Here is an 11669-nt window from a genome sequence, read left to right on the forward strand (position 1 = left end):
AAGGAGGCGAGACGATGCGAAACTCGTCCGCTTATAAGAGAGAGCCGGAAGGCACGGCTCCGGCTGGTTCCTGGTCCCCAGCTCTGCATGTCCTCAGCACGACTCTGCATTGCCCCTCGCCGCCGCTGTGAGGCGAGGGAGCAGCGAGGAGCCGAATGCCTGCCCTGAGCAGCCCTGTCGTTTCCAGGCGAAATCAAGCTGCCCAAAGATTTGTGCAGCGCCGACTTAGACATGGACGCGGACTTCGAGGTGATCCTGCCCCGGCGGCGGGGCCCAGGCCTCTGCTCCACGGCCCTGGTCAGCTACTTGATGAAGCTTCACAATGAGATGGTCTACACCGTGGAAAAGTTCTCCAAGGAGAACAACAGGTGAGCGTGCCCAGCAGCAGGAAGGGACAGCCCAGGGAATCCCGGGTCCACTGGGGCAGGTGTGAGCCGAACAGAAACGGGGCTCCTTCTCTAAACAGCTGTCCTCCAGCCATGGTCCCCGAGGGCCCGTAGCTGGGTGTCATTCCCACCGGCTCAGACTGTGAGGATGCCCCCCCCCCCGGGACCCTGAGTGCCCTGTGCTTCTGTCCCCCAGCTATTCCGTCGACGCCTCTGAGGTCACCGACCTGCACGTCATCAGTTACGAGGTGGAGCGGGACCTGACGCCGCTGATTCTCTCCAACTGCCAGTACCGAGTGGAGCAGGGCGGGGAGACCCTGCAGGAGTTTGACCTGGAGAAGATCCAGCGGCAGGTCACCAGCCGGCTCCTCCACGGCAAGCCCAGGCTCACCCTCAAGGTGGGCTGGCCCTGCTGGCTTCTCTTTGTCCTGTGTGTCCTCGGGGAGGCTTTGCCGGCCACACTTTCAGAGTGGGACCGAGGGGCGCATGCCGCCCAGAGGGGACCTTGAGATCAGCTCGTGACCCCCATCCTTCCCAAGGCCACCCCCACCTGTCTGGACGACCCTCCTGAGCTCTCGCCCACGTCACCCTCTGCACCGCAGCACCCAAGGGCGCCTTTGCATTTCAATGGCCCATCCTCGGGCTTCTCTGTCGCAGCCAGTGACGTCCCCCGACTGCCCGGGAGAATTCTGTGCTCTTTTCCTGCTTTCCCTGTGGTCTCCACACATAACCCGCTGTCGGGGTCTCCCAGGGCTGCTTTGTGGGAGTCCCTCTTAATCGGCTCAGCCCCCCGCTTAGCTCTCCCCTTCGCGGTGGCGACCGCAGAAACTCCTGGCTGCCCCCCTGCCTGCAGCTTCTTCAGCCCAGGCCTGGCGCTCACCGCACCCTCGGCCAGCCAGGCTGGACAGGCCCATGAAAGGGCCTCGTCACCCTGTCCCTGCCGAACCAGCCAGCCCTGTCTGCAGCCACAGCCCCCCTGAGCCTGGGGCCCCTGGGGCTCTCCCACACTGCCCGGAACGCACCAGGCACTTTGCAACCCTCTCTTTTACCTCCTTTGAGGCCCGGCCAAATACGGTTAGGGATATTTATTCCCCTTCGCTGCCGCAGTGAGGCTGACTCGTTCAGCCCTCTGTCGACCAGAAGAGTGACTGTCTTGTCACTGCGTGGGCGCGTCACTGTCAGTTCCTGGGACCACGGTATTTGATGTGACAGTATCTGCGTGGCCATTGTGGCTGGGCTGGATTCCAAGGGTTGTGGCTTAAGCAGCCATGGGCCATTGCAACAGAGCGCGCCACGCTTCCCTGGGGAGGACGCCGATCGCATGGCTGCGTGGCTGCCGAAGAACGTGCTGTCGTCTCGGCTTTCGTTTCCAGCTCTTTTCTCTTCCCCATCCAGGGAATACCCACCCTGGTGTACAGGCATGACTGGAACTACGAGCACCTCTTCATGGAGATCAAGAACAGAATGTCACAGGTGACTGCAGTGACACCTTGTCCTTGGCACGGTTGGTGCTTTTTGTCTCATCAGAGGGCTTTCATGCATTTGAAATCCATCCCAGCCTTGCCCCAGGTGCTCGCTGCAAGCGACTGGCCCAGGTGCCCCTAGCCCAGGGCTTTCTCCAGTAGGACATCAAATCAGCAGAAGTTTTCTCGTTGATCAGAAAGAGCTTTTGGTCTTGTGTTAGTTTCGTAGTAACCTTGTCACGACCGTGTCCTAAAGCACAAGGACCTGAGAAGCCCCTGGCCCCTGCTCTTTTACCTCGATCTGAGCTCCTCCCAGGGCCGCCTTGAGGCTCGCGTGAGCCCGTCTCCACCTCTGTAAAATGCCTGGACCCTGCCTCCGCTGGGGAGGCACTTGAGCGCTTTCTGTCATTATCATGTCCGGGCCTTTGTCCCTTCTCGTGCCCTCAGAGGATGGAGAAGGTAAGTCCTTCCATCAGGTGGCAAGAACAGACCAACCCAACCGTGAGTCCCCTGTCCTGCCTCGATTTCCCAGAGCTCTCTCCCCAACTCGGTCGCCAATGCCATCGGCGCCCAGCTGCAGTCCTACAGCGACGCCTGCGAGGCTCTGTCTGTCGTCGAGGTGGCCCTGGGGTTCCTGAGCACAGCGGGCGGAGACCCAAACATGCACCTCCACGTGTACATCCAGGACACCCTGCGAATGGGTGACCAGATGACGCCCGTCCTCCAGGTGGGTCGGACGGGTCGCATTGCTCCTCGCCTGGTCTCCCCGTCCTCCCGGGGTGCCGCCCCCCGGGGAGGAGCGTCCAGGCACCCCTGAAAAGGAGGGGAGGCGAGAACAGCTGCTCACGCGGTCAGTCCACAGCTGGACAGAATGTGCTACGGGAGGCGAAGACGGGGATCCGCACCCCCGTACAGCCGGGCTCTGCGCCACGCTAAGGGGCTCGGAGGGGGCGCGAGGACACGCCAGGGAGGGTCTGGGATGAGACACGTGCTTAGTGGGTGGCAGCCGGGGCGTCCTCCTGAGGCGGGAGGCGGAAGCGCGGCAGTAGGAGGTGGAGCGGCGGGGAGGGTCCGCCACCATGGGCACGAGACCCCTGCCTCCCGTTCCTCAACGCCGCTCCTTCTCCAGGCCCTGACCGCCTGTCGGCTGAAGCACGTCGTTGCCCTGTGGCAGCTCCTCTCTGCGCACAAGTCGGAACAGCTGCTGCGGCTGCGGAAAGTGAGTCTGCGCTCTTGGCCGCCTGGGGTGGAGGGGACCAACCCGCTTCCTCTTTCCTGGGCTTGAACTTGATAGCTGTTCCTCTTTCGTTCTAGGATCCGTTTAGGGAAATCAGCGCAGTGTATAAAGAGGACCTCAGCCCAGAACATGCTAAGCTGCTCAGCACTTTCCTGAATCAAACTAACCTAGATGCTTTCTTGCTGGAGCTTCACGAAATGATCATCTTGAAACTGAAGAAATCTCAGACCGAGGATTCTTTCAATCCTGACTGGAAGTATGAACTTGCCACCTGCCGGGCAGGACGCGTGCCGAATGCCCCGCTCTCTTGCCTGTGGTCTTTGCAGACAGAAAGAGGGTGCCCATCTCGTGGCAGGATTTGGTTTCCTGCTGTTCTACTGGGGCACCCTAAGGACAGATTTTTTTCTGTTTTTTTAAATAATTACAAAAGCCATATAGTCTCATTTTAACATGTAAATTTTATTCTATCAAGGAGGTGTGCATTTTAAATTTCATAGAAAGAGCTACATCTTTTACATTTTCTGCCAATCTGATGGGGAAAAAAATGGTATCTCATATTTTCACTTTTTTTAAAGATTTTTTTAAATTTATTTCTCTCCCATTCCTCCCCCCCACCCCCCTCACCCCCAGTTGTCTGCTGTCTGTGTCCATTTGCTATGTGTTTTTCTGTATCCGCTTGTATTCTCATCAGCGGCACTGGGAATGTGTCTCTTTTTTTGTGGCATCATCTTGCTGCGTCAGCTCTCCATATATGCAGTGCCTCTCCTGGACAGGTTGTGCTTTTTTTTGCATGGGGTGGCTCTCCTTGAGGGGTGCACTCCTTATGCATGGGACTCCCCTACATGGCAGTGGCAGGGCACTCTGATGTGCGCGTGGGCCAGCTCACCTCACAGGTCAGAAGGCCCTGGGTTTGAACCCGGGACCTCCTCTGTGGTAGGCAGATGCTCTATCAATGAAGCCAAATCTGCTTCCCTGTTTTCACTTTTGTTCCCCTCTTTACCAGTGAGGCTGGTAAATATTTTTATTAATCATTTGTGTATCTTCCTCTGAATACCTCTTGATGTTCTTTGGTGTGTTTTTTTTTTGGGGGGGGGGGCTGTTTATCTTTTTTCTTAATGATTTTTAAGAGCTGTTTGTATAGAATAGGGATTACTCTTATACCTGTTATGTGTTAGAAATGCTGTATCTCCTTTTTTAATTGTACGAAGTCAGATCTAACAGAAGTCTCCTATAAGGCCCCTTTATAGGAAAATATCCATAGAAGTGTCCTCCTCATCCCAGGTAACGTCACGCGTGAGCTTAAAACCGCCTGACTAGGCCACTGCCAGGGTCCGCTCCATCTACCGTAGCACTTGTAACCTGCAGCCTGGAAAGGAGCAGTGAGGAACCAGAAGTTGTGAGCCCAGGGTTTGGTCCCGGCTCAGTAACTCAAGCCCCAGCCAACCCTCAGTGTTTCTGGTCTCTCTTCCAGGTGACTGGAAGAGTGCTGACGGGTCTCCCGTGTTCTTGGGGAAATGGATTTAAACATTGTCTCTCGTTGCTTTTGCAGACTGAGAGACACTCTGGTGAGCTACATGGACACCAAAGACTGTGACGTTCTTCCCCTAATGGAGTATCAGTTCCCGAAAGAAATCCCGCTCTCCTGCTGCACGTCCGTGTGGAAGGCGGCGGCTGAGCTGAAACAGAACCGGCAGCTGCGGTAGAAGCACCTTCCTCAGCGCCGTCTGCGCACGAGGCTTGGGAGAGAAGGCTCTTCTCCCTCCTCCGTGGCCTGGGTTCCGCCGTGGCCTGTCTGTTGCCTTTCAGTGCTTTGGCACAGCCCTGAATTCAAGGCCGAAACCTTGGGTACGAGCTTGGCAAGAGGAAGGCAGTCTCAGGAACGTGTATCCATTCCCTAATGTTTCATTGGGGGCGAGAACTAGAGATGACATAAATTGGAGAAAAACCACTACCGTTTACATTCCAGGGAGACCACAAAGTAGCTTCTCAGCTTCACACACAACCGTACAGTACCCTGGGGCCTCCTGGCCCCTCACCTTGCACATACCCAGCCACCAGCTTCCTTCTTCCTCAGACTGTGCATAGTCAGAGGGAGGAAGTAAACAGGAGTTTTCTTTCTTTGCTTTTCTTTTCTAGTTTATTCTGCACTGATGGAAGAGAATCTGGCTTTCCTCTCTCCCCCTTAAATTCTGAGTATTCTGCAGTAGGACAGGTTTTCCAGAAGCTTGTGTAAAGGTGCCAGGCTCTCCTTTGTCTTCTCACAAACATGAGAAAAGTCAGGTCTTTTAATGAGTGCCTTTGACCAAACCAGTGAGTCTGACCCAGACTCCAGCTGAGGCTCACTGCCAAATTCTAGAGGGTAAGAGCCAAAAAGTTTTTCCTGTGGACAGCAATGGACTAGAAACCAGGAGACTTGCATCTGCTGTAAAATGAAGGGACTGGAGTGAAGGATTCTTAAATTCCACATGGAAGCTTATTCATGCAATCCAGTGGGTCTTCGGGCATTTCTGTCCCCACAGGCTTTGCTTGTCTAGCATTATGCCAAATGAACACGCAGTCTTAGACTTCCCTGACTTCCGAGTGTAGGACTCTAGATTTCCCTGAATGTATGAGTATCCACTCCCGGGGCAAGGCATGAAAACGGAGGCTCAGGTACAGAACCAGTTTAGTTCTGAAAAGTCCTGATCTTGAGCTGCGTTCCTCATTTTAAGTGCCATTTCTTTCTTTTTAAATTTTTTTTCAAAATCTGCTTTGATACTTGACATCTCTGAATGAATTCCTCTCTCTAGTACGTCAGCATTAGTGAGCAAGACTGGAACTGCTGGCAAGTTCAAATGCCCTTTATGTACACGCTGAATGAGTTCACGACTCAGTCCACTTGAAATCGGGGCTCATGGAGTGAGACCCACAGAAGTACAAAATGCAAGCACAGCCCTTAAGTGCCGCTGGAGGGAGCCGCACACAGAACTGCCCTGTTTGCATTATTTTGGTTTCCTCTTCCTCGTACTGGATGAAGTGCAGTGGTCCAGACCCAGCTAGAAACTTCATTTGATCCAGTATCTACTTCTGTATAATCCTCTCTTGATTATCCAAAGGCCACTCCCCTATAGGGGCCTGCACCCTGGGCGGGGGGCTTGCTTGGTTACTCTTCTTCTTGCACTTGAAACTCCTCTGATACTCAGGACTGGGGTGAAGCTGGCCCTGGCTGGTCCGTGGCAGCTCACTCCCACGGGGCTTCAGTCTCCTGCGTGGTGCCGCTTCTCTCCTTGCCACACCTGAGCAGGTAGGCAACAGGTGTTAATCTTTTGCTGTGAAGACCTATTTTGATTGAGGATTTTCCCCCCACTTTTATGAAGGTTTTTTTTAATGAAGAGATTTTGTTTTATATGCTTTCAGAGCCTTAACTGCCACAGCTAGTACCGTCTTGCTTATATAGAAATACACTGGCCTAGCACATGGTGAAAGTCAATTTTGTTATAACTGGCATATCTGTTTTAATAAACCCAAGTTTTGCTGCTAATGACTCCTTCTCCTTGGGGGCAGAACTGCTATTTATGGCGAACGGTTCGTTTTCTCTGGAAAGGTCCCTGAAGGCGCGAGGGGTGGGAGGCTTGGTTGGGAATGCGCGCCCTGCACCCCTGCCTGAAAGGGCGTCCGTCCCTGGAGAACGGTCCCTAACGGGGAGTGAGGAAAGGAGATGCCCGCGGCCAGCGAGCATGCGAGGAGAGAAAGGTGTGGGGAGAGGAGGGAGCCCTGGGCGCCCCGCTGCCTGCGCTGCCACCTGCAGGAAAACGGCATTTTCCCTTCGAAAACGAAAGCTGCTCTCGGCGACAGGCCTGGGGTCTGCACCTAGGACTAGCGCCACAGCCAAGCGGGCCCCCGGGGGGCGCGCACGCACGTCCAGGCACGTCCTGGCGGCCGCCGGGGGGGCGCGCACGCACGTCCAGGCACGTCCTGGCGGCCGCCGGGGGGCGCGCACGCGCGTCCAGGCACGTCCTGGCGGCCGCCGGGGGCGCGCACGCGCGTCCAGGCACGTCCTGGCGGCCGCCGGGGGCGCGCACGCGCGTCCAGGCACGTCCTGGCGGCCGCCGGGGGCGCGCACGCGCGTCCAGGCACGTCCAGGCGCACACGCTGCCCACCCCCACCCCCACCGGGTCCGAGCTGCCCTTGGGTCAAGGCCAGCCGCGCTCAGCCCCCCTCCCGCCGCCCGGTGGGCCTCCCCGCGAGCCGCGGGCCGCCGTCCCCCCGCTGCACAGGCCTCTGGGCCTGCGGCGCGGGCAGCAGCAGTGGCCGGGTGGTGGGGCCTCACCTGAACCCGCGCTGCCTGACCGCCGCCTTTCCCGCGCCACCTTACCGCGGGCGTGAATGCTGTGCCGCCTGCAAGGGGCTTACGGTGGCTCAGGGGACTCGGCCATTTGTTAATGGAGACAGCCACGAGCCGTTTCAGCTCTTCCCTTCAGGCAGCTCCAACTCGGAAGCGGTCTTCCAGGGACACAGGGTTGTTGAAAGAAAGAAAACAAAAGTTTCTCTGGCTAAGAGATTTCAACCCAGTCATTGTGGAACTTACTCTTAGGCAGATCTTAGTGGGTATCACAAACTGCCGCAGTGTGCAAAGTGTCAGCCATGTACTTAAAACCCCAAGACCTCCCGACATCATGAACTAACCACAAGCTCAAGAGCTCGGTTAATATCCAATCTGAAAGGCAGTCGGGGCACCGCAAATATCCAGCAACCACAACCAACCTGTGTCATCTTTTCCTTTAAAAGCCCTGGTTTGAAAATGCCAAGGGGGCCACGATTTGGTTGCTACCGGAATCGCAATTCGAGGATCCTAAATAAATACCTTTAAAGTCCCCGCAGCTTATTTCTCAGTTGACCGGGCCCTGCCAAGCAGGTTTGGTCACCAGAGCCTCGGCTCCTGGCTTCCGCCAGGCTAATGGGAAACATCTAAACATCTCAAGCAGAAGTGAGGTCGCTGTAGCAGCTGGGCCTGGAAGTGGGTGGAGGTGGGGAACCTGAGGCCTCGGCTGAATAGCAAGCCCTCCAGCCACGATTCGCATTTATATTGCACTCTGCATTTTCTAATCCCTTCACATTCACTAATTAAGCCTGTGCTAAAGGATCTTGAATACTGGTTTCCAGTTGGAAAAACTAGCAACTGGAAAGTGCTTTCTCCGGAGAGAACTCACACCTCTTGGGGCACTCTGAAGGTGGTCTGGGGACGAGGGCCTGCTTCCTTTTGAAGAGGTGGGAGTATTATGGAAAGCCACCAGGGGAAAGCACAGTAAAAGTGGAGGGGAGAGAGGCCCTGGCCAGCAGCCCCTGTGACCACTCCAAGAGTCTGCTGGTGCCCCGGACCCGGGTCCCACAAAAGGGGCCTTCAGCCTTGCTCCGTGCCCCTCCACAGCTCAGCTTGCTCCGAGTTCTGCGTTCCGCTAGTCCTCATGATTACCACCCGTCGCTTGTGCCCTGAAGCACAATGCACGCTTGACTTGGATCTCGGTGGGACCTCAACCTAGAGGACCTGAAGCACAGCGCATCCTCCAAGAGGACAGCTTGCCCTCAGCACCCACGAACTCCGCCCCTGCCTCCACGGCTCATCCAAGGACCTCTTTGCCCCCACGGCTCTGCAACACACGAAGCAGCCACCCAGACCTGTGCCTGAGTCCTAGCTCTCCCATTACCCAGCTGCATGACCTTGGACAAGCCGTGTGACCTCTTTATGCCCCACTTTCCTCCCCTGTAACATGTGTCTTAATATTATGGTGAGAAATAACGTGAAACACTGAGCACAGTGCCCAGCAATCAGTGAGTGCTCTGGAAGTGGCACTCGAGCTTTCTCCCGGCTGTAACTTTACCCATCCTTTAAGGCCCCTGACAGTTGTCAACCACTAGCTATGTGAACCTTAAACTTCAATCCTAGTCTTCTGTATTTTCTCGAGATATGTTGAAAGACATATCAGAGTCGAGCTTGCCAATTACTACGTGTTACTCAGGACACCACAAGTTTTGCTGCAATAAGGAAGCCGGATCACTTGCCAAAATGGAAGTAGCTTCGAGCTTCTAGGGATGGCAAACAATTTTTATAGACAAAAAGAAGTTAGCTTAGCTCCTATTGATTAGACAGGAGTTTGCCCATCTTATAGGGGCCAGTTTAGGGCAGATGGCTTTTATTTTTAATTGGGTCAAACATAATGAATTAGGGGCTTGATTGGCCACCTGGCTTGTCTGCCTTGGTGGGGATTTCAAATTTCAAAGGATATCAAGAGGGAGTTCAAAGAGGAAGTAGTGAAGTCAGAAGGCGCTGGATTCCTTTAGGTCCTTGACTATGTCGCATAAAAGAATTTTAAGAACATGCCAGTTAGTTAGGCCAGTAAAGTTTATTGAGAAACCAGAAAAGAAAGGAAGCACACAGCCAGCCGTGGACGCAGGCTGCCTCCAGGCAAGAAGGAGCGCCCGGGTCGGGAGGGTTCCTTATTAAAGCCACTCTTCACTCCTCCCCTCTCCTAAGACCGGGAGAGGCCCAGCAGCTTGCTGCTCTGATTGGTTGCCTTTTGGTCCCACCTGTTAGCTCTCAGGGAGCCAGTGATGAGGCCTTTTGTTTGGTGTTCTCTGGGACCAGTGGGGGAGGACTGTGGACTTATCCAGGGCTTGCTTTTGGGGCCTTGTGGCCAGGGTCTCAGTGGAGTCTTCCTGGCTTTGTTCTTAGAAGCAGCCTTCCCTCAGGGGGTTTCCGGGTGTGGTCTCAGGGCCCCGTTCTCTGCCAGGTCCCAGCTGTGACTGTCTTTCCTGTTTCCCTATACAAATTCGCCTCAGTTTTTTTTTTAATTTTGGCTCTGAGAGGTCCCCAGGGCTTTCTCTGCTTAACTTTATCAGATACATATTCAGACCTGTACTACTTATTCAACCACTTTTCTGAATTCCCCTAGAATATAAAACCACAGCTTAAATCACTGCACTTCAGCCTCACTGACCACCTTTCAGTGCCTCAAACATACCAACCTCTTTCCTACCTCGGGGCCCTTTGCAAATGCTATTCCCGTCTCTGAACTGCTCCCTACTCCTATTCATGTGGGCTATGGGTGGGAGGCTCTTTGTCTCTTCAGAGATAACCTAAGCTGTTTGACTTGTGGGTGTGGAACGGTAAGAGGCTGCAGTCCTGCCCTTAGTGACTATGGCAACGACTCCAGTCCCAGGAAACAGTTTAACAATGCAAGGGCTATAAACTTTAAGTATTTAGGGGAAATGCAAAAACCAAATATGCTAAAAGCTTACCTAGAATATCTGGAGTCCATGCTAAAAGCTTACCTAAGATGTGGAAGATATATATGCTAATTGAAGCCTATTGCGAATTGAAACAAAGGGACCATTTGGCCTTTCCTCTCTGTATAAAAGACATTTGAAAATCTTGTTCAGGGCTCGGAATTCAAACGGAAAGCTCCCGAGTCCGGCCGACCCTCAATAAACCATTTTTCCTTCTCAAAATCATTCCTGAGTCCTGGCCTCTCTATACGCAAATAATTGAACCTCTCTCAGATTCTACAACACTATCACCTCTTAAAGAGCACCTCAGAGGGCCTTTCCTAAACACCCACTCCAAGTATTATTTTCCCCATATTATTTTCACTCTTAGCACTTACCAGTTTGTGATGACATATTCACATATCCTCCCTGAGACTGCACCATGAGGAAGCTGTACCCCTGCAATCTAGCCCAAGCCTCGCACAAAGAGGGCACTGAAAAATTTTTCTTCAAATTGAGGAGCATTAGGTACTATTCAATGTTCCAGGCAGATTGTCCATATTTAGTTTGGTGGGTGAAGCTTACTGCCTACTGTTACCAGATTTTGTCTAGGTTCTTGAATATGCCGTAGAAATGAATTTCAAGAGCACATCAGGTGAGTTAGGCCAGTAATTTATTAAGGTAGAGAGGGAAGAGAAATGGGAGAATAGAACAGATCATGGGTACCAGAGAGAGAAGAAGGGGCTAAAAAGTGATAACGTGGGCTGATTTACAGACTACAATTCCCCATTATAGATTATAAATGCTCAGGTTTTACTTGCGTGGCCATCACGGCAGAGGAAAAACCGGCAAGAGCAAGCACAGAAGACAGGAACAAACATCCAAGGGCAAGAGAGTGAGTTCACACCTTGCCCCTGCTTTTTGAACCATTAATTATTCCACCCCTTTGCTAATGGCAGGGGAGGCAGTCCAGCTGTTTGCTGTTCTGATTGATTACCCCACCCATCAATCCCCTGGGAGGGTCCAATGATAAAGTCCTTGGGGAATATCCAGGGCTTCTCCTGGCTTCCAGAGGAAGACTTGTTCTACATGGCAAAATCTTGGGGGGAGGGGCAGTATCTTCCAGCAGCCTTCTTGGGTTTATTTTATTTTATTTTTTTTTAAAGATTTATTTATTTATTTATTTAATTCCCCTCCCCTCCCCCGGTTGTCTGTTTTTTTTGTGTCTTTTTGCTGCGTCTTGTTTCTTTGTCCGCTTCTGTTGTCGTCAGCGGCACGGGAAGTGTGGGCGGCGCCATTTCTCGGCAGGCTGCTCCCTCCTTCGCGCTGGGCGGCTCTCCT

At 53.6% G+C, this 11669-nt stretch overlaps 1 protein-coding gene across 3 annotated transcripts in view; it reads left to right on the forward strand.

Moving 5' to 3' along the window:
- The window catches only part of RNF213 (ring finger protein 213), a 130144-nt gene extending 123538 nt beyond the window's left edge, over positions 1-6606 (forward strand). For all 3 annotated transcript variants that reach the window (XM_058284850.1, XM_071210838.1, XM_058284849.2), the window contains exons 62-68: positions 188-368; positions 583-784; positions 1782-1859; positions 2382-2576; positions 2979-3068; positions 3164-3342; positions 4636-6606. In XM_058284850.1, the coding sequence (XP_058140833.1) occupies positions 188-368; positions 583-784; positions 1782-1859; positions 2382-2576; positions 2979-3068; positions 3164-3342; positions 4636-4789 (1079 nt within the window). In that variant the 3' untranslated portion in view covers positions 4790-6606. The remainder of the gene's footprint in view (positions 1-187; positions 369-582; positions 785-1781; positions 1860-2381; positions 2577-2978; positions 3069-3163; positions 3343-4635) is intronic.
- Positions 6607-11669: the final 5063 nt, after the last annotated feature.

The sequence above is a fragment of the Dasypus novemcinctus genome, chromosome 21 (assembly GCF_030445035.2).
Source record: "Dasypus novemcinctus isolate mDasNov1 chromosome 21, mDasNov1.1.hap2, whole genome shotgun sequence".
NCBI lineage: Eukaryota > Metazoa > Chordata > Mammalia > Cingulata > Dasypodidae > Dasypus > Dasypus novemcinctus.